At 41.6% G+C, this 22834-nt stretch overlaps 1 protein-coding gene across 1 annotated transcript in view; it reads right to left on the reverse strand.

The window, feature by feature from the left end:
- Nucleotides 1-22834, reverse strand: part of LOC134048172 (uncharacterized) — a 53335-nt gene that overhangs the window by 641 nt on the left and 29860 nt on the right. Inside the window, 4 exon segments of the mRNA XM_062499772.1 lie at nt 4403-4428; nt 4430-4646; nt 14543-14684; nt 16817-17026. Of these exon segments, the coding sequence (XP_062355756.1) occupies nt 4403-4428; nt 4430-4646; nt 14543-14684; nt 16817-17026 (595 nt within the window).

Genomic DNA, 22834 nt, shown 5'->3' on the forward strand with positions numbered 1-22834 from the left:
CATGATTTCACATAGAAATTATTTCTGTAGTTTAAGGAGGGGAATCATTTGTCAGACTGTATCAAGACCACTTAGATCAGCTGGATGTGGTTTCCATTCAGGAAATACATCTTTGCTTGCCTTGCTGTGCTAAAAAAATGATCTGTTTCAATATTTCTGGGATTATTGGCCTATTATTTCCTGGCTTTTTCATATTTTCTCTTGGTGATACGTTGCTATTTTCAGTGCCCTGACTTCAGTAATTTGACTCTGCCCTTCTTGAGCTTGGACACTGACTTGTCCCCCAGAGCAGGAGGGACCTGCCTGCTCCAGTGCCTGTTCCTGTGGCCTCTGACACAGGTAAAATGAAGTACAGTGTTGCTTCCTCAGCAGTTCCTGAGTTGTGGGTGGTCCCAGATTTGTAAAATAAAAAGCACAGAAGCAAACCCAAATACATGTGTGTTCTTTACTAAAAGTTCTTTATAAGATCAGTATACTAAAAATTGAAGCAGGAGAGAGGACTACAGAAATACAGGGCTGTTACCATGTAGCAAGAAATAGCATTTCCAGTTTTCTTTCTGATTTTACTGGTGTAATAAAGCAAAGGCCTATATTAAGCCTGGGTTTTAGCACTGGTATTAGAATTATCCAAGGGTTTTAGGATAGTATCTGATAGCAGGGGACAAATTTCTCGACATCACTGCCAACTTTGCTGAGATTTATCCAAAATCTGCAATATTTTCAATAAATGAAAGCATGTTCTTATTGCATCATTACAAGGAATTTCAACACTTTTAGTAGTAACATTGGAAGCTGCTGGAGCAGCTTCAGAGCTGCAAACTTCTCTCTGTAGTGTTTTACAGCTATTTTTTTTTCTTTCTAGTGCTGTCTGTTTGAATTTATAAACTCTCCCACAAGTTTTGTGGGATATCACTGAGTTAAAAAGATGAACAAGAGCAGAAAATGCCAAACCACTCCTGCAAGTGATGGTGGTAAGATATCACAGAAGGCAGCACACTGCCTTCAATTCAGTTTGCATTTTAATTGTATATGTTTGCAATGAATCATATAACCCAGGTATTCAACGGTAACTTGGAAAAATGCTACAGTGTGGATGTGGATGTTTTGGTTGGCTCCCATATCCATGTGACAGAGCAACTGGGATTATTTGGATTATTCTGTGATAACAGGATTTTATGGAGTGGTCCATGCCACAAGAGGGAGCAGGCAGATGTGTAAGAAATGCTGCCAAACCCAGAGCACAGTGCCAGGGACACTTCACTGTTACTAAAGGAAGAAAGACTTGGATTAGTTTTCTACAATTTTACCAATGTATTGCTAACATGAAGTAATAGGTAAATCTCCCATTCTCATCAGAAGTCTGCTTAAAGTCAGATTATTTTGTAAACCACAGACGCAGAATTGTTTGGGAAATCCCTGTCTGAAAGGTTAAAAGCCAAACCAAAGGGTTTCCCACCATGCAGAGAAACTGAGCATCAGTAACAGAGTAGGGACTTGTCTGCCATGTGTGAGGAGCCCTCTGTGCTGTCTGCAGAAGAGCCTTCAGCTTGGTCATGGTACTTGGAAGAGCCTCACTTTCAGGGGAAAAAAAAAATCACATTTTTCTTCTAATCTGGGTTCATTATATTCCCCCTGGCCCTTCCCAGGAGCAGCCCAAGGGAAGCAGGTCCCAGAGCCTTGCCCTGTTCTAGGCAGCTCTGCAGGAGCTTTCACAGCTGTGAAAGCAAATCCCATTCTGCACAAACCACCCTGTGCTTCCCCTCTCTTCTGATTCTCCTACCAGTAAATCTGACTGGGGCACTCTCTGCATCTCTGGCCCCTCAGAGGTGGGGTAGAGTTTTCTCTCTTTGCCGGGTACTTTGGATCCACAAAACTGCTTAAACAAATACTTTATGGAGAGCAGCAGTTCTCTCTGTTAAAAACACAAATGTGAAACAGAGCCTACCTTCCAGCAATGCCTGCCAGCAGCTCTGCAATGCAAAATGGTAACTTTTTGTTCTTTTGGGTATAGTATACTGAGAATATTGAAAATCTTGCTGAACTGCAGAAGAATTGTCTCATTCTAGCAAACTACATATTTAATGTCATCTACTTAGCAAAAAATGCATGCTTACCTTATGTCTCATCATGTGCCTATGACTCAGGAATGGTATAATTTATATAGCAGTAAGAATCATATAATTACTTCCCATCTAAATATTAATTATAAATGTGTCAATCTTTGGAGTGTTGAATGATGATTACAGTTAAAAATTGCTCAGTATTTACAGAAAATCCAAGTGCAATTTTAATAATTTGGATGCTGCTTCCTTTCAAACATCATTATATATTTACTATACCCAGCTTTACATATCTTTTAGTGGGGATAGGAAAATGAAGTAAATTTTCTCAGGGTAAAAACTTTTTTTTTTCTTTGGTATTTTAGTGAAAATGCCTCTAAGAAATTTCCTGAAGATGAACCTCCTGCTCACTGCCACAGCTCCTTGGATCCTGGCCCTGGTCCCAGAGGGAGCCCAGGCTTGTGAATGCCCCAGGGGCTGGCTGGAGCTCCATCCCTGCTGTTGATGTGCTGGCAGTCAATTCTACTTCCTGCTAGCACCCACCCTCATCCAGGGGTTTGCCATTAGACACTGAACTTAAAATTTACTTAAAATGTAGAATGCAAACTAAGAGCTAGACTTTCCTGCAGCAACATGTTTGGAAACAACGCAGCAAAGAAGTTTTCCAAGGGCAAGTCCCAAGGAAAGCTCAGGGTTGAGCTCTCCTTGGTCTCTTGTGGGTTGAGTGTCCTCAGCCAGACACACAGAAGCTTTCAGATGAGGAATGGGACTATTTCCAGGATTTTCCAGGCAGAAGTGAATAACAGGATCCAAACTTTCGTTTTGTTTAAGGCAATACACGGAAACCTCCTTGGCCGCCTACTGTTGGATTTCAGGGCTGGCCTCTAATCTGAATCTTGCAACTTTTATTTTTTGCTGGGCCATAAGAAGGAAGTGGGGGCACCAGCTCTTCCTGTCCCACACGTGAATCTTTTCCAGCTCGGGGTGAACAGAAGCTCAGGGGATGTGTTGTCTGTAGAACGCGTACCCTGCCCTGGCAGCCGTGCCCAGCTTTGCCCTGCCTGCCCCAGGGGCAGTGCCCCTTCTGGGAGCCCCTCGGTGCCACACTCAGTGTCCCCTGGCCGGGCTGGTGCAGGGGAGGCTGCTTGGGAGCAGCGAGTGCAGCCCCGGCCGTCCCTGGGGACAAGGTGCTGCTGTGCCCCGACCCTGCTGTGCCCGAGCTGAACCCCCAGCCCAGCTCCCACTGCCCTGGAGCACCGGCTGGGAACCCACGGGCTCCCATCCCTCCCGAGTGTCCTGGGCTCACTCGTTGGGTTCCTTTTCCTGGTCCCTCCTCTCAAAGCTGGGAATGCTCCGAGGCTCCTGAGGTTCTGTTCCTGTACCCAGCCCAGCGTCTCTCACAGTTCCTAAAGGTCACTGTGGTCACATGTGGTCACCCAGGCTCCTTGCAGAAAAAGAGACTGGTTTGTGCCTGGAAATGCAGCCGTGTGTGGAAATTGGCCTGAAGCATCCTCAAGGATTCCTGTGCCCTTCCCTTGGCTGCAGCAAGGCCCATGAAGGACATGCAGCTCCAGCCTGCACAGCTGTGCTGCAGCTGCTGCCAGCACAGCCAGCTGCACTCTGGGCACTCACTGCCACCTCTCCACCACTTGTGGATGGCTTCTTCCGAGGAAGACTTGCAGCAGGCTTTGCAATGGCCTGGAAAGCCTGGTGCCAAAGGAATAATGTAAATATTAAAATATTATTATTCCTTTTTTCTTTTGCTTCTACATGGTACTGATAATTTTTTTTTTTAGGCAGTGCTTTGCCTCCTGAAACACATAGTCAGAGAATTACTTAAAAATGCTTTGTTGTCAATACAGTGAATGAGATGTACTAGTGACACCTACAATGACAACAAAATACTCTTTTTCCTTATGTTCTAAAACACGCAAAGTATCATAAAATCAACAAGTAGGCTTGACTGGATAACATTTACCTTCATTATGAGTGGCTGATTTCAATGGGTTTTGCAATGCTTCAAAAAGGTCAGATGCACTGCTTTTCCCTGCTGCTCTTTTATGTTATATGATGCCATGGAACACTTTGAAACATAAACAAGGAAATTTAGGTAAACTTGCAAAATTAGCTGTAAAAGAAAAATAAATTCCATTGTACCCTTGTTTTAAGATATAAAATTGGTAAAAGTTCCAGAGGTTCTATTCTTTCATTGGTCTGAGTTCTTCAGAAGAACTGAAGCAAAGAGCCACGTTCATGGACACAATCTGGGGTCTGATGGCCAGTGGGAGAATGTTCCATATTTCTGTTGGAACAGGCTGTGCTCACACGCCGCTGTCCCGTACGGGGGAGCAGCCTCCGCACTGGGAGATCACCGAGATGCCTGAGCTGGGCTGCTGCCAGTCCTGCAGCCTCACTGCACAATGTGCAGCCCGTCCTGCAGTCCCAGATGCTGTCTCCTCTTCCTGGCTGATACAGATATTTAGAGGTATTTCATTTCTTTGGTAAGGGTCCGTAAGGGAATATGGGGGGGGATCATCTGTGGGAATATATATTTGTGTTGCTCCTGGCCCCACACATTCATCATAGCTGAAAGAAAAAAAAGAAATATTCATTAGATTCCTGGGAAAAATGCCACAGTACATTTTTTCAGCATAACAGAGGCAAGTAAAGTGAGAAGAAAATGAGTGTCTGGTGTTTTGTTCCTCAGCCCACATCCTTGCTGACCCTGCCATGTCAGATACTCAAGAATACAGCACTTAAAAGCACCCAGAGATAATGCCAGAGGGGCACGGTCACCGTAAGTGGAGTGCAGCCAGGTCTCATTCCTGCTCTCACCTGCCTGTAAGAACCAGGTTACAAAAATCTAGAGGAAGGGAAGTTGTGTTGCTGTCTCAGTTGTGAAATGAGGTATGGAGAGCTGATGATGGAATCTAGCAGACACCACTTTGTGCTGTCCTGACTGCAGGTCTCTGGAGCTCAGGGCCGGTCTGGGTGGAAGGAGTGTGCTCCAGAAGCAGCAGGATTCCTTGGTGAACTGCAGAGCTGTGCTGGATAACCTGTACAGACTAGTGCTGGTCACTTTGGGACTGGGCACAGTGTCTGTCACGTTTCTCCCCAGAGCAGGAATGCAGGTCAGGGAGGCCAGCCCTGGTGCACCCAGGCTTTGTGGCTCTGTGGTGCCATCGGGCTGATGCCAGGGAAACTCTCCCTCCTTGTGCTGTTCTCTGCTCCCTGGCTACAGGCAAGAGAGTCATGTCCTCATGATCTCAAATGTTACACCTGCTTTGTGGCTGCTGTTTAACCATTCCAGGATCATTTAAAATTTAATCCTGAAGCAGGGAATGTTTCCTGTTAAAAAAAACAAAACACAACCTTTCCCTACTGAGTTAACCTGAACAACATTTCTGCTGGAGCCAGACAAATTAAGAACTTCTTTCCTCAGCCACACTAACTGCAGAGCAATTAAGATCTGGGATATTTTCTGAAAACTGGGATATTGAGCATGTGTCTTCTCAGCAGACTGCAGGCACACACTGTGCCCCTGTGCCTGAGATACTGCCAAAGCTCCCAAACCCCAGTCTGGCTGATGAAAATGGTTCTTGGGGAAGGGAGAGGTAAGAAAGTGAAATCAGAGTGCTACATAACTAAATTCAAATATCCACAGGTGTTTTTATTTTTACCTTTATTTCATCTTACTTTTATATTCATCAGGACAATGGCTTTAAGTTCAGACTAGAAAAGTTCGATTTCCCCATCAGAAAATATTTAAGAACCCAAGTCTGTTCTCAAAACCGTGAATAGAGCTGCTAGATATTTCAGAAAAGTTCCAGCATGTTAGGAAGCGGAATTTTTTTTTTTACAGCATGTGGAAAAGATGTCACTCCAGCCTCAACACATTGAAGCTTTCAAACATACATGGCAGTCTTTGAAAAGTTCTTAGACCTCAGTCAGAGGATGAGGACCTGATGTCTTCAACTCTCCTTGAGCTCCGTGACGGTAAAGGAACAGCCACTTCTTGCAGGGGTCCTATGAGCCTTAATCTTTACTTAATTTACATTTTGCTGACCCAAAGCCCAGTGAATTTATTTAGAATCTCTCCTCAGGTTTTGAATGACTTAATCAGGCTAACAGAGAGCACTTACTGAATCTGTTAGCACAGGGGAAAAGCGTCCATTTAGAAGACCCCTCAGTATTGTGAGCTTCAAGGTGGAAAATTCAGAATCCTTCTGCCAAGACACAAAAAGGAAGAAGCTTCTCTGTCTCCTGCTCCTGGGAAATCTGCCACTAACCTAAAGGAGACATGCACACAGTGGGAACTGTTTCTTGCTGCTGTTACCTGATTATCTGCAGGTGATTCCTCTGCCTTGGCTTTAATTTAATGCCTTTTCTGTACCACAGGTCAGCTTTGTAAGAACTAAACTGCTGGCTGGGATAAACAGGGAAATGATCCCTTGGGAAGGAGACTTTTAAGGATCAAGTAATTAGGCGTGAATTATGGTATTAAAGAGTTGGAATTTTAGTGTTTAGTTCCAAATATCAATATATTTCTGTTAGGGCATTTTATCCTTCATACATATGATGGATAAAAATCTCTCTTTTTCTCCAAAAGCAAGTAATGTTCTTCCCCCTCATTTTTGGCAATTAAGATCACATTTAAAAATTGAGTAAGGTAGTAAAAAACACATGCCAGACTTTCAATTAAACAGCTTTTTGGCAGCTTCACAGCTGTGCCTACAGATTGTTATGGCCACGGAGAGAATTACAAATAATTCAAATAGTTGTGTTTTTTTTTAATAACTTTCTGTATCTGGTTATCAGTTTATGACCTTGATGTTGATTTCCTGTGTTATTTTCTATGCATGGGATCTTTGCTTGTAGAGCTGACATTGCAAACAATTCCTGCTCTATTTCTCCAGATAAGGTTCTGTTTTGGTTTGGTTTTTTAATTTGTATTTTATGTGTGAAGTTTTTTCCTGGACCAGGTTTCTCTGGGTTTGGCTGCCTCAGTCAGAAGCTCCCAATTTAGTTGGAGAGCACCAGAGAAGTGGAAATGGGAGAGACAGAAAAAGGGGGGAGGTCTGAGACTGCAGCTCACAGGCAGAAATCATCAAATTGCAACCTCAGGAACTGCTAGGAGAGTGATACCCACAAAGAGGTGTCTAATGTGTGTACATGTATGTATGTGTGGATAGGTATATTTATATGTTTATATATATATATTTACATATATGTATATGTTTTGCATCTGACAATGCAGGACCATGAAGTGGAAAAACAAATATACTTGTTCATCTTTTGTAAAACCCACCACAAGAGTTTTATTTTATCTGTCAGATTCACTTCTGTGAAGATATTGGACTTGTAAAAAGTAGCTCAGGCTTGAAGTTCACTACAGCAGTCACGGGAAAATCCTTTTAGACAGGAAAGAAAATGCTTTTGGAAAGTGTTGTGTTACCATAACATAAGTAATGGAGCACAGGAACTCATTACGCTGCATCTTGTGGATACCAGCCCTGCAAAAACCCTTGGCTGCAGTACTTGTCGTGAATCCACTTTAATCCACTGCTTTCTAAAACTTTTATTATCTGGAGGTTCAGTATCAGCAGGCAGTGATGAGAATGAAGGGGTTACTGACCATGAAATGTGCTGCTGTCTGCATGGGTTTGGGCCTTGTTTTTTATTATGATACCTGCACTGCTGTTGTAGACACATGATTGAGTTTTTAAGGGATCATTTCCCTGGGAAAAGCAAGGAAGGCTGATGTCTGTGAGCACCCTACTGCAGATAAATGTGATCTGCAGAGAGGGGAATGGTGCTCATAAATGGCAGCAGCTCTCCAAGATGACCTTGTTGACTCAGAGCATGGCAGGAGGGGCAGTAACTTTGTGAATTTGTTGGGTCTCGCTGCAGTAAGTATTATGATGGGTTTGTTGCCAGGGAGACCCTCTTTAACTGGCTGTCATTCATAAATTAGGAGCCCCTCTCTGGGGCAGGAAGGAGGCTCTGCTGACAGAACTTTTTAAGATGCAAACAACAAGAAATGAAAAAAGGCACAGCTGGGAATGAAGAAGTCTTTGTGTAATAGATGTCTCATGGTTCACTTTGTTCATTTGTTGTATGTTCTGACTCTGCTAAAATTTCTCCTGTTGCACTGCTTCCATTTTGCTGGTGACCTGCTGTGTTCTTTTGATAATGGCAAACAGAACCCCTGAATCTGGAACATCCATGTGCTGACAGGCTGGAGCTGTGATGAAACAGCACAAAGGATGTTCAGATGATGTTGTTACCTAAAAGAAAAGCTGAAATTAGAACAGTTGTACTGTAACTCTTTACAAGGAGGTTCAGAACAAAAAAAGAATGATATGTTTGATGCCTATGTAGGCAGTTGAGCTGATGCTGAACTCTACCGTTGGTGATGGCACAATTTGCTCATAGCCAGGTTTGTAGGAGAGCAGCCTGGAAATCTGCCCATGTTTCCTTCGAAGGGTTTTCCTAGAATATGTATTTTCTTTGGTGATTATTATTACCATGAGGAAATGTATCAGTTTTGACAGAACTGGTCCTCTAATGACGTATATCATGAGCTAGGATATTTTTCTAGGTTTATTTTTGATCCTAACATTTTCCATTTGAAATTCTAGTTATAAATATATATATATTTAATGTTTTTAAATAACAAAAAAAATGTAACCCAAGGTATTGTTCAAGAAGACACTTAGGACTTAAGTAATTTAGCAATTGAAGAGACAGAAAAGGTAAAATTTATGTTTTTTCTGTCTTTTTTTTCCTGTTCATAGTTATTCCTGGAATTTCCAGTTCCTCAGAATTACAATAGGACTGTTTGTGTTAATGAGCACTGAAAAGCTGCATCTTCTGTGTCAAGATAATCTTGAGGAAGTTATGATTTTGATGGATAAATATCCCAGAGGAAAAATGAAATTCATTGTAAACCGTTTGAGTGAGAACATATATCAGATAACATTTGAAACCAATATAATGCAGTTTTATCATAATTATGCAGCTTTAAACGATTGAAATAAATGTTTTAAATAAAACAAGTCATTCTAGGATGAAGATTTCATATGATACAATTCAGCCTGGCATTAATTTTATGCATAGTAAGAACTACCTGGTCATCAGCAGTGTTTGGTCTCTGGATTTAGGCAACCATTATACAGTAAAGGATGCTGGGCACTGATTAAGTAACAAGAATCAGTTAAATAAAAATTTGTAGCTTCCCAAGCTATGGAGTTAATCCACAAACAGGATTCTAAACAATACCACCAGTTCTTGCATGTCACAAGAACCTGCTGATGTTTGAGGAAGTTTTCCATTTCACAAGATTTAGGATCATGTTCCTAGAAAGAGCTTTGCTTTAATTATTCCTGCAATGAATTCTGAGCAGGTGAAGGGAATATGGGCTGCAATATGCATCAGAAAGTCTGACAGCTGGGAGATCAGAGAAAAATACTCTTTGTTTTTGAAGTACAGTCATCAAAGGTTTGACAGTTTTAAGCTGTGGTTGCTCTGCATGGCACTGTAGATTTGTGGTTAGAAATCCTTGGTGCTTCCCTCCCATCAGGTGTTGCTGCTTTCACTGCTGCAGGGTGTTTTTTATGCAGCAATAATTTACACCTCCAGAGTGGAACTGAGGCAGGTGTAAAGAGAGCCTCGTCAGAAGGTGCAGCTTCCCCACAGATATTTTTGATGATAGAAAGCAAAGGGAATTTTGTGCCTCAGCCTCCCAACACGCAGGCTGAGATGTCAGAGAATTTTTGACTACAAAGACAAGAAAAAAGAGAAAGGTGTGGATAATTAAGAGGAATAGAAATGCCACAGAAAGAAACTCACAAAATGGCTGTAAACAAAGTTAAGCTTGAAATAAGAAGTTTGCCTGAATAATTAGGAATTTACTTGTTTCTATCCCTAATACTGATAAGGATAAGCACTGGGATGTGAAAAGAGGGACTTTAGAGTGTTTGGAATTTGGAATTAAAGGAATTGAGAGTTTTAGCTCATATCATGATATCTAATAGACTTACAACCTGTCATATTTCCAGTGGCATTTTTTACCTTATTAACTGAAAATCTCAGTGGGGGTATTGAAGAGCTGAACTTAACCCCAAATGTCCATCTCATGCTTTTTTAGCTGTCATTGTAATGTGGCAAAGGCTCTTCACCTGGTTTGCTCTCAGGAAAACAGCCTTGGCAAAGGAATACAGAACAGTATAGCAAGATTTTATGCCAAGCCTAATTCTGCCTTTCAAGAAAATGCATGGCTGGCTAACTTGTGTCTTCAGAAGTGGGGGATGGAAAAGAATGTTTTAAAAAAGAAAGTCCCTTAAGTAGGCTTTTAAAAATATATATTTAAAGGGAAATTCCTTTCAGACAGGACCATTTCCTTTTGTAATTTTAAAGTAATTTTTAAGTTGATTTGCCCATTTAAACAGTGCAGGTTGTACATGGTTATTGAGAATACTGGGATTTATCAAGCCTAAACAAGACAATTTTCTCTAGAACAGATCCTGTGTAGATTAGGCAGGATGACCAGCTGAGGAAGAGTGAGCCCACAAACAAGCCCTCACACAATGTGATTTAATATGAATTCTGGGATAGCGGGGGCCAAATGTTTTTTATCTTCGTGTGCCCCGTGGAGAACATTCAGTGTGAAGCATGCAGAGGACTTCTGTGGCTTCCATTAAAACCATTCCTGAAGGTAAATCCCTGCATCCTCCTGACCAGTCATTCCTCAGGGGTGTTCTGTGTTAGACACTCATGAGTCTCAGATACAGAAAGCAGTAATCTTGGTTGCCTAAAGCTCTGTACATACCATTAATATCCAATCACTAAGGAGTGAAAAAGCACTTATGCAGTGGGGTGAGATGCATTTTCCCTGCCCACAAGGTGAGAAGTTGATAAAATTCCTTTCCTGCCATGAAATCTCCTAGTTGCTCCTAATGCTTTTTAATTTACTTGGATTTTGGTTGATTCAGTCCATTTCAATCCCATTCAATAACAAATATGTTGGCTCAACTTATTTTGAACAAGCTTTCTTACTACATATTAGTAAGAAGATAATTAGCAATGCTCACTAGAAGTGTGTGTAACAAACAGCTCAGCACAGTGAACATGAGCTCATGATTTCTGTCTATAAAGGTTTCATCCCCACAGTGTCAACAGTGTGGTTTTACTCACACCAGCACAGTGAATGTTGAACAAAATGGCAAGTATTGGATTTACAGGCTTCCCAGTGTTTCTTTCCAAGTCATATTGACCATGATGATAGGAAGGTGTGGCAAGGAGATCGTGCTTGTATTTTGTCCTCGTTGGATGTGTTCAGTTTGCTCATTTGGAGCGATTAGAATTCTGTGGTTTAGATTGTTGGGGGATCACTTGGATCATCTTTCTGAGACTGAGCTTGTTAGAAACAAAGGCTTTGCCATGTCTGGTGACACAGATTATGAAACATTAACTTCCAGCCCTGCTGCAAGTGTCTGTACATGTCAGAAATATGCTCTGAAATACAAACCCCTTGTATTCTGAAAGTTTGGTTCATACCCCTGTATCTTGTTTTTATATTTCCCATCCACACTTTATGTAAAATCAATGTGACAGATGCTAGCACAGATCTGAGACTCATTAAAAAGCTATTAACTGTCCTAAAGGGATGTCTATGGATAGTAGCACTGTATATTTTGGGCTGTCAAAACAAATTGACCAAATGGCTTCTCTGTAACCACCCTGCAACTATGGCAGGCTAATTACAAAATTCCATGCCTTGCATCCCTCTAAAACTAATGCAAGAAGGGGGTTAGTGGAAGTGTCTGTAGGGATAATCAGATTGAGTCTCAAATGAAACTTTTGATTTAGAGCTCAGAGCAAATGTTAATAACCCAAGGCATTTTTCATAGATTAATTTACCAATAACATTTTTTTCTATAAATAGTGTTTTACATAAACAGTATTATTGGACTTCCAGCAGGAGAGTTGGGAGTGGGCAGGCCTGAACAGGGAGCTTCCCCTCAGCCACAGATATGGGGACAGACTCTCTCATTAGCCTTTGCCTTAATTCTAATTTCCACTCACTTTGTGGTTTAAAGCTCAGCTGTAAAATCTAACTAAAACATTCTAAACTAACTTCCTTGGCCAAATAAAGGTATTGTGCTTTCTACTGAAACCATTTCTGGAGTGTGGTCTGGCAGGACTGGTGTGAGGAGCCCTGGGCTGCACATTCCTGTCTGGCTGCTGGGATGCAGGTGGCCTTGCAGGCTCTGCCAGCACCAGGTAGATAAAGGAAATTATCCTGGCAGCACCCACTGCTTTTAACTCATTGAACTCTCTCACTTAAGATTTTTAAGGGTTATTTACCACTGCAGTTGCTTTCCTTGCTGCTCTTAATTTCTGTTCTGCTGATGCCTCAGCTGCATTATTAGCTTTTGGCCATGTTAGTTTAGCTTTAAATTACATCTTGCCCTCCAGGAATTAGGAGGAGGAATTACATTCATTTAGGCAGTGCTATGTTTCAGTAAACCTACTCTTCAAAATATTATCATATGCAATGAGATCGATCCCAGGGAGTTAATATTTTAAATGTACAAGGTCAGGCATGTCTTGTTTCTGCTTCCAGGCCATGTCTGACAGATTATTTCAAATAATCTCCATTTTCTACTAATTGCAAATAGAGACTGTGCAGTGTTTTGCCATGCAGGAGACTATAAAGAGAGATGTACAGAAATTTTTCAGGCTTAATGCAGTAATAATAATAATATTGTTTAATAATAATAATTATTAAACAATAATAATGCAGTAATGCAGTAATTCAGACAGTGCCTCTCACCCAGTGCTTTTCTGAACAATTACAATGGTCTGGAGAATGCATTAATAGCAAGTTTCAGTCTCTGTGTAGCTTTGCTTTCAGCTATCTGCTTTCCCTGAAGTTCTCCAAGTTGTCTTCCTAAGATATAAAATTTATAAAAATATTTTGATGATTTGCTAAAGCTACTTTTTCTAAAATATTTAACTGCAGTAGCAGTGAGAAAACAGCCAAACCATTAACAATAATCTTTACTTTGGACCTGACACAGGGCTGTAATTACTGGGATGAGCAGTTTTTCCAGTGTGTGTGCAGAGTGGATCCTCAGGGACACAGTCCACTCAGCCCAGCAGGAGGAGGCAGTGGCTGGACACCTTTATGTGTCCCAGAATATTCTGAGAACAGGTAGGACACAAGATAATTAACCCTTGCCAGCCTTGTTGCAGAGGCCACTGCAGAATTTACTGCAAAACATGGATAATCTGTGCTACCCTGTGTCACTCCTATTTCCTTCAAACACAACTCCATAGAGATGGAAGGATCCTTCTCTGTGCCTGTTTCTGACTTGAAATTGAAGCATCCTTTGGTATAATCTTTGATGATCTGTCTGCTAAATAAATATCTTGTCAATTTGTTCTCAGGAATCTGGCCAGCTGCCCACTCAGAGTCTTGCTTGGGAGTCAGGTGGATGCCTTTTATTAGTAAAGACTTGTGGGTGTGGGTCCAAAATCCACTCTAAATTCCTAAGTGGATTTATATGAAGTTCTACACATTTGGATGCCAGCTCAGAGTAATTTTTCACATGTGAGCTTTCTGCTAAAATATTTACACAATCCCTAAAAGCCTATTTGTTATATAGGATGGGTTGGTAATACATAACGGGCTGCTTGTAGAACATGCACAGAATAAACAAAGCAAAGATCCATGTCTGGTGTGCTCACAGTGCTGAGTTGCTCTATATCACAGTCAGAAAAGGGCTGGTCTTAGAGTGGTTTAACTCAAAACGGAGTCTGCTTAAAATGAAGGGAAAAAAAGAAAAATGGGGGGGGATGGCTGTTTAACCTTTGTTTGCTGTTTGTAAGACACAGCACTACGGATAGCTTCAAGTGATGTTCTGCTTCAAATTAATTCTGTTGGTTTACTGGAGGAAGTATCTGAATTTCCTTTATTTCTGGACCTCAAGCTGCCTTAGGCACATGGAGCAGATACCCATGGCCCAAAGTGCAGCTCCTGTGGCTCACGAGGCTGTTCCTGTACCCTGTGAATGTGGGCACACAGTTTAGGAGCTGCTGCATAATTTCTGGAATTTTGTTTTTCTGTTTCCTCTGATCTGAACACTCTCAAGGTCAGTCATAAATGTAACTTGGAAGTTCTTGGGAAAAGTATGTATTTTTGACTTTGAAACTTTGACTTGTAAAATATTATTGTATTTCTACTTGTATGTTTCATTAGTATGTCATCACTATGATAAATTTTAATGTGAATATCACTGAATGAGAATTCCTGTCCACATCTTTATTTAGTAAAAATGTGTTCTGCTAAGGAAAACTTGAACTTACACTCAAGCTAAACAAGATCTGTCTGTATCCAGAGTTTGTGTGAGCTGAATTTTTGTAATGGGCTTTGCCAGTGCAGGACTGCAAGCCTGAGAATCTCATCAAGCACTTACCATGGAGGTGGATCAGGATACATGATGTTCACCTGAGAAAGTATATCCAGATAGGAGTCAAAATCACAGGCTGGGGGGAACTCCTCAGTGCAGGTTGATCTCAGCTCTGCAGAGGAGCCGCCGTGAGAGAAACCATCTGGAGCTGCAAAACAAGAATTGATATTGGCTGCTCTTCCCCTCTGTGCCTTTCTCTGTCACTCTTTATAGCACTGCCAAAAATCAGAAAAAAAACCCCTTCTGAGGCAGAGGAGTTGCAGATATTTTGAACAATCAGGTTTCATGGGATATTCTTATTCCTTTAAGAGTGAATGAACACCATCTCTAGATGAACTGTGGTGTTTCAGGCTGTGGCAGAGGGACTGTACCTTTAGTGCTGCCCTACAAGGCAAATGGAAGTTCCAAAGCTTTTCTTGTGCCTCAAGGGCTGAAAAGGTGTGTGGGTTCTACTATGAGCAGCTTAAGATGTTTGTGGGGTAACTGGAATTCCCAGCAGCTGCACCTGTGGAAAGTCTGTCCATTCTGCGAGGGGTGTAAAAGGAGGGGCAGGTGTTTGCTGAGAAAATGCTGTTCTCAATAAACACTGACAAAAATGGGAAAAGCTAGAAAATAGCAAAAAAAATCATCCTGCTGCCTGCTCCAGGGATTTTTTTAATGCTTCCGTGCAAGAGCTTCTCAGCTTCACAAATACTAAGAGTTTGGTGCTATTTTCTGTGTTAGAGGATAATTAGTGTGTGTTTGTGTCTGTGTAATGTAGTGTGGCACAATTTAGTTTAGGATTATTCTTTAGAATATCTCCCAAAATATGCTTTTCTTTCTTGTTTCTCGAGCATTGTTATTTCTAACAAGCAGTTTGAAAATTTTCCTTTCTGTTTTTGCCTGGCTCTAGGCTTTTTCAAGGAGATGAAATTACTGGAGTAGTAGATTTAAACACAGTGATTAAAGCTTAATAGTCAGTATTTTATCATGCCAAAATATTGGGTCAAACAGTAACTTCAGTTTGGGTTTGACTATTTAATCCTCAATTCAGCTGCTGAAAATCAGGAAAATTTATATTACTGTAATAGTGGACATTAGTTTTCTGGATTTTGTTTTTATTTTCCCTCTGTAGGTTGGCATGGGAGTTCACATTTCAATTCTTTTGGACTCTAAATTTTATTCCCAAAATATAGATGTTACTCACTTATCTGGATAAGTATTTCGGGAAAAGCCAAAAAGAAATTCTTCCTTGCTCCAAGGGGACAAACTGATCCTAGGAGATTTGTTTAATTTAGACAGAAAAATTCCTGGTCCAAATAACTAAATGAAGTTCAGTTGACTTCAATGGATACTAAATTTACCTCAGTGAAAACAAGATTTAAGACAATGCATTTTTATGTGGCTCACTATTATCGGCTTTTCTATATAAATAAAAACCCCTCAATTATGTGCACAGAACTGCACCCATAGCAAACTGCAGGTAGAGGAGCCTGCTCACAGAGAATGTGGTTGTTAATGCTCCACCATTTATCATTTGAATTTTTACTGTCTGAAGAATTACACTGTAACTTTTTAAACTATTTTTTTCCTTAAATAGAAATAATATTCTGTCATTTCCTTAACAAAGTGGCTTCTTGTCAGCAAAGCCCAAAAGGGCTGAAAACACTAATCTAAAATTAACTCCTTGATATTCCCAAATTATCTATTAGGTGTTTTGTTACGTGTTGGTTTTGTTTTATGGGTTTTATTTTGGTTAGGGGGTAGGAACTGGCACCTTTTTGACTCTCTAATGATGATGACTGTTGTAATGACACGGATGTCATCAATGACATTGTTAATGATGGTGACAATTTAAAGACTCTCAGGTGTCCTGTTTCCAGGCTGATACTCGCTTTTACACTCAAACAAACAGCATTTGCCCAGTGATTGTTGTAGGCTGGTGCACTTGGCTGAAATGAGAACAGCTCTCCCTCTCCAAGAAATAGAAATTACAGCAAATGCTGCACCAAGGCTATGGGTGGAGGGGACGGGGGGATGTGTGAAAATGCAACAGAGAATAAATCTTATCCCATACCAAGGGAAATAAGCTGTTCAGGAGCTGCCGTCAGCGCTGGCTGGGTTCCGTCAACCATTATCTGTGGGCTGTGCTGTGGGAACGCAGTCCCAGCACAGAGATGCCACTACACTGCCAAGCTGCCCGTGACGGACTGATCCCAGGATTTCATTTCATTTTTCCATCCCTTGCCCGTGGCCGGGTGTTTGCTGCTGCCCTTATTCCCCGGTCAGGCGCTCCCTTACCGTCCGCAGCCCCCCGGGCCAGCGGGGGCTGGCCGAGCCTGCTGTCCTTGCGCAGGCTGCCCACCACGATGGTGGCACAGGACAGGAAGAGCACCAGCCCGATGACCAGCCCTGCCACCAGCAGCGGGGACACCAGCAGGCTGGTGTCACCGCCGTGCTCTCCGGGACTGGGGAAGGCGCTGGACGCGCTGCTCTGGTTCGCGGCAATTGCTGTGGACAGAGAGAGAGAGAGAGAAATGGGTGACTTGTCACAGAGCCTCACACACAGCACTGCGCCAGCTCCTGCCCTTGAGAAAACCTGGGGCTGCCAGGACCTCACTCCAGAGGGGACACCGGCAGTACCTTCCCTGTTAATTGGTCTCTGTTAATTGGGAATATCCTGCTGGAGCCAGAGCTGTATGATCCACAATTCTCGTGGCTTCTTCCTCCCAAAGAATCTTTGTACCGTGAACGGGCTGATGCTGAAAGAACTGAAGTGCACAAAGAGGAAAGCGGAAAATCCAAAAGGAGCAGAGGAGTCGTAAGGGGTGTAAGAAGAGGAAGAGAGGAATTGCCTCTTGTTAGGGGTGTAAGAAGGCTCCAAGGTTTTGCAGAGAAAGTTTCGGGAAAGAATGAACCACAGGAGCCTGCTTTTGTGGCACAGGGCTTGCTTTGGTTTGTGGGGAGACTCAGCATCCCAAGAAACTGGTTTGAAGTGTGGGAAGAGACTCATCCAGAGTGGGATTGTTTGGTTGCAGCTGCTTTACTCTGGTTAAAAAAACCCAAAATCTATAAATGAATTATTTGAGTTCAACAACAAATCTTCTTATGGAGAATAACTCCAGTAATTTATTGCCAAGTCAAATATCCTTTTGAGATAAGCCACAGAGACAGTATCAAAAGTTAAACAATAATATTCCCTTAGAGAATCAACTGATAACATGATTATACATGGGAATTAATTTCCCACAGATTTATTTTTAGGGGATTGCATTGCTAATGGAGGGAAGGTAAATAGAACAAATTATGAGGAAAAGGATTCAGGATTTTAGCAGCTAGAATCTCCCTCTCACCCCAAATTAAAACAAAACTTCCCATTAGCTGCTCAGCATCAGTAACCCAAAATTTTATTGATGCAAAAAATTTGCTGGAGATGCCATATACCAAGCTTGGCTGTCAAATCTGGCCTGAATATATTTTTATATCTGGCTATGTGCCAGGTGAACAAACACAGAATTTATTTCCTGCTGAAATCAGGGCTAATAAAATTTTTCTTTTGAGTATTCTGTGGAGTGAATATGTGTTCTAAGGAGTGCAGTGCTGATTACACGGATGGATGTTATCAGAGAGATCACAGCAATGTTTGCTCTTTTCCTTTGGGAGACACCACTTGATGTTTTGCAGTCACAATAAGTTTAGAAAGAAGACAGTGGTTCCAAGCCAGTGTATGTTATCATTGGGTGGTGCTTGAGACTGAGACAACCATCTAGAAACATACACATGAAACCAGGGCAAAAAGCATGTAGTGGAGTTTTGTTAATTTTCTGGAAGCATTTGACTGTTGGCTGAGGATCTTTATAGGTATTTAGGACAGCCAGCCAAGAAATGTGCTGAGCTTTTACCAAGTTTCTTGTGCAAAAACCAAGACTGAATTTTCTGAGAATTAAAATGATGCTGTAGCATTAAATCGAAGGTTATGGACAAGTGTCCTACTTAATACTCAGTGCAAAGAAGTTTTGGATATGGGATATGTTTGGGGGGAAGGCTCTTGTGCTAGAACTCAAATTCTCAAAACTTTTCAAAAATTCAACTGTGTTTCTTATTTGTACATTTTTTTAGCTATCTCTGTTGGTAATGTGTCCAACACACCCTCACTGGCTTTCCATGGTTGTTTTTTCAGATTTTTGCAAATTCTGCCTTTGAGAGATGCAAGTATCACAGCAGTGGCAGTTTAAATCCTGGCTGCAGGGATTAGCACCTTCACTGAAAGTAGTGGCAGGTAATTTTTTGGTAATTTTGGCTGACTTGCAAAGGTAAAAGAAGAATCAATTTTGTTGCCAACATGATGAGAACCTGGGGTGTGAGGCTGCCCCACACATTGTCAGGCTTGTGGTCATCAATTTATTGTCAAATAGCACTGAATTAGAATTGGTGATAAACTGCTGTCACCTGGGGGGAAGGAGGCTGCAGTGAGTACTTTCAGATCTTTAAAAACTTGAGACATTCAGATTGATCCTCTAAACAGAAAGGGCCTAGCTAAGAATATTTTTTTTTTTCCAGTTGTGGAAGCCAGCTGGAATATCCCCACTCTGACTGTCTGGGAGACTCCTGTGGTGCCACCCAGAGTGAGCACTGATATTTGGACCTGTTTTGCTTTATAGAAATTAAAGAGTTTCCAGTGACATACAGAAAATACTCTCCTGCACTGGTATTGAGGTGGTGTGGTTTAGTTCAAGACACCCCATTTACCCACCACATTCTCAGGGCTTCCTTGGCTGTCCCAAGTCTTGTCTGTTTTATCTGTTGTTTTTCATCAGCATGAATCTTTCTGGGTTTTTTTTATGCTTTTAATCTAACTGAGCCCAGTTCCTCGTATAGACAAGTTATAGTGCAATATTCTTTCATTAGAAGGAATGAATGTCCCCTTAGCCCAGCTCCTAACACAAAATGCACTTGAAAAACTTCTCCTGAGGCACCGTTTTCAGTTTGACACTGTGAGTCTGATCCTCTAGACTTTACTACTGAGTTACTACAGTGACAAACAACAGGAGAATGAGATACTGCGTTGATATAAATTCTTTGGGTTTGAATTTTGTGGGGGGAAAAAAAGAGATGTTTATATTACTTTTGGAAAAAAAACACATTGTAAATTTTCTCCTCATATCCAAAACCATCTTCTTTTGATAAACTGTGCATTTGTCCATATAAAAATGCTATGTTTTTTCTTTCAGAATAGAAGTATCTGCAAATGTATGTGAAGCCCATAAATATACCACCAACAGAGTGCTATCGCTTTTGTTTTGAGGTAAATTGTATCCTTCCTCATGAAACTTCAAATCATAAACAATACATACATAAATATTATAGCTAATCCTCTAAATATGAAGTATTTTGAATGTACACACCATGGCTTTTATCCACGATGGGAGCTGTGAAACAGCACAACTAGCACAGGGCTAGCAGAACACTGACTTTAGAGTGAGCACCAGTGCAAAATTGCCTAGACTGCCCATTCAGTGTCAGACAATAAATTAGAGGTTTGAAAAATCCCTTAGATATTGCAATATATTATTTCAATCAGTGATCCTGCATCTCAACAAACCAATTGGAAAGTAACTGAAGGATGTGTAGAACAGTGAGTTTTTGGGTGCCTGTTGTTCTTACTCCTGCTAACTTGTCTTTGAAGGGGCAGTCACCCATTTCTGACTTGGCCATAAGTAATGGGGAAGTTTCAGCTGGGTCGGATCCTGTGAGGGTGAAATAACCTGGTGTGCAGACATGTCCTGGGAGCTTGGCTCACCCAACATTCAGCCCTTTATTAGGAGTGGCTTCCCTCTTCCTCAGTGCCTTTCACTTGTTTGTACCTCAGAGGAGAGAGAAGGGAAGCACCTACACCTTCCACACTGAGTTGAGTTTGGTGGTGGTGGTGGGGAGTCTTATTCTATTTCCTTTTGTCATGAAGGCACATCAGCTCTAGTGAGGCTGCAATGGCCTCTGGAACTGATGGGCTTTGAGATTATTTTAGAGCTGGATCCTGCTAAGACAACCAAATCTCTTCCCTTGGCTTCCAATGTATCTTAATAAAAATGATAATTCATGTTATGACTGGTGGAGAGGATGACACATGGAGTGGTTTTGTTTCCCAGGCTGAAAATTGCATGACCAGCTCCTGAAGGAGTGCTGATGTGTTGTTCTGGAAAGATTTTGTGTCTAGAATTATCCACATCTTCATCCCTGCCAGCCTGGGATTCTCCTTTCTGAGGGCAGGGTGGGTTTGGTGCTGATTTGCTGAACTAGAGCTGAAACACATGGACAGAACAGGAGTATTCCTTGTACCCCCTGGGTCAGTAAAACTGCTTGGATGGTGATCCAGCACCCTTAGATGCACTGCACTACCACAGGGTCCAGGACTGGGAAGGAGCAGTGGGGAGGTCAGTTTAGGATGGTGCACAGTACCCTCCCTAATCCTCCAGTCTTCAAACAATTACAACAAAGTATCTCAAACACAGAATTTACTTAAAACATGTTTCTGATATCCTTACTTTCTCAGTCCCTTGGGTTATGCAGACTCTTTATCCAGGGAAGGTGTGTGACAGATGTCAGGCAGGAGCTGAGAGCACCCAGATACACTAAATCAGTGGAACGATCCAAGATTTTGTTGATTCTGCCTTTATGAACAGTTCCTGTTTGAAGATGGTTTAGTCTGGCCAAGAGTGACCAGTTGGAGCCTGCCCTTGCTGCTGCCCTGGAAAATAAATCTCTGGAAATCTGCAGAAATTGCACTGCTTGTTTCTGTGGCACAGGAAAGGAGTAAGGGAGGTGTAGCACAAAAACGACCTGGGAAAGGGTTTGAATCACAGGTGTGTCCCTGCAGCCAGGGGGAAGGGATGCTACACAGACACTGAATACAAGGGCCCATGGGAACTGAACCTTAAAATTAACTTAAAAAAAAAAAGTCTCTGTTGGTTTCAAAGCTATTCCACTGGATCCCGAGGAAGGCTGAAACTTCACTTAGGCTTGATAAACACCAGGGTGTCATCTGCCTCATGGGACTAAAAGGAAGCCATGAGGATGCTCAGAACAGGGCAGGCTATCTGTCCTTTTGTATTTCTCTTAATTCTCTTGTAGAAAAATTGAGAAATGAGTGGATGACCAGAACAGTCTGGGAAACGCCCTCTCTATAAAGCAGTTTTACACCAGCCAGGAAAATAGTACAGAAAAGGGAATTAGTTCAGGAGGCTCAGGAGTATGTCTGGTTCTCTCAAACACAGTTCTCCTGTTCCTCAGGCTTTTCTGCTTTCCACAGAAAAAAATTAAACTGCCTCTTAAGCTACAGTGGATGTTCAATAATAACTCTATAGGGCGTGCTTCAAACTTTACCTCTTATCTTCTTATCTTCTGCAATGGACACTTAGTACTAATTTGACAAAGTCAATGAATAAATAAATTTTTCCTGTCAGTTGCTGCACCACTGACATTTTAACAGTTCCCAAAACAGATTATATTCATTATTATTTTTAAATTTGAGGTAAATCTTCCTATATAAATGGTTAACTAATCTTGCCTGTTCGTTGCTGCTGTGGGAGATAACTCAGCATAATTCAAACCCACACAAATGCCATTAACTAGGCAGGACCTGTGAATTCAGACTCAGTTTCTCTGCAGCTCTCTGCAGTTCAAAGACTCTTTGAACTTTTTTACTGCATATATATGTTCTAGTCAGAATTAAATTTTTTCACTGATTAATAGTAAAAAATTAAAACCTTACTCACACACCTAAGACTGTGTGCTAGGGATGGCTCAGTTTTATCTGATGCCCACAGCTGCAAGTGAGTGTGGGAGATCCTTCCAGGTACAAAAGCTGCCCATGACCTTGAGGAGCTCCTCCAAGGCAGAGAGGGTGACCTTTCCCTCGAGAGAGCAAACTCTGCCTTTTTATCCTGTCTGCTGCCTATCAGATAATGACTTTCTCTCTTCTTCAATTGACATCCTTATTATAGAGCCAGAATGAGGAAGATTGGATCACCAGCAGCCTGCAAATTGAGAATGTCAGAAGCAAAGAGAATGTTGCTGCAGAAGGGCTCAGGAAATAAATCTTTTCAGCTGCTGTGGCTTTAGGGTATTATGTTGATGTCACAGCAGCTTGTATAGGTGCTGTTTCAAATTAACAGGAAAAATCTTCCAATTTTCAGATCCATGGTCTCTCTTATCAACATGATAAATACCACTGGAGGGAAACAAATCACTCTTCAACTATAACAGCCCAGTTTCTGATGGACAAGGAATATTTTCCCCCTCTTTTACCATATGCAAACAACT

The sequence above is a fragment of the Cinclus cinclus genome, chromosome 11 (assembly GCF_963662255.1).
Source record: "Cinclus cinclus chromosome 11, bCinCin1.1, whole genome shotgun sequence".
NCBI lineage: Eukaryota > Metazoa > Chordata > Aves > Passeriformes > Cinclidae > Cinclus > Cinclus cinclus.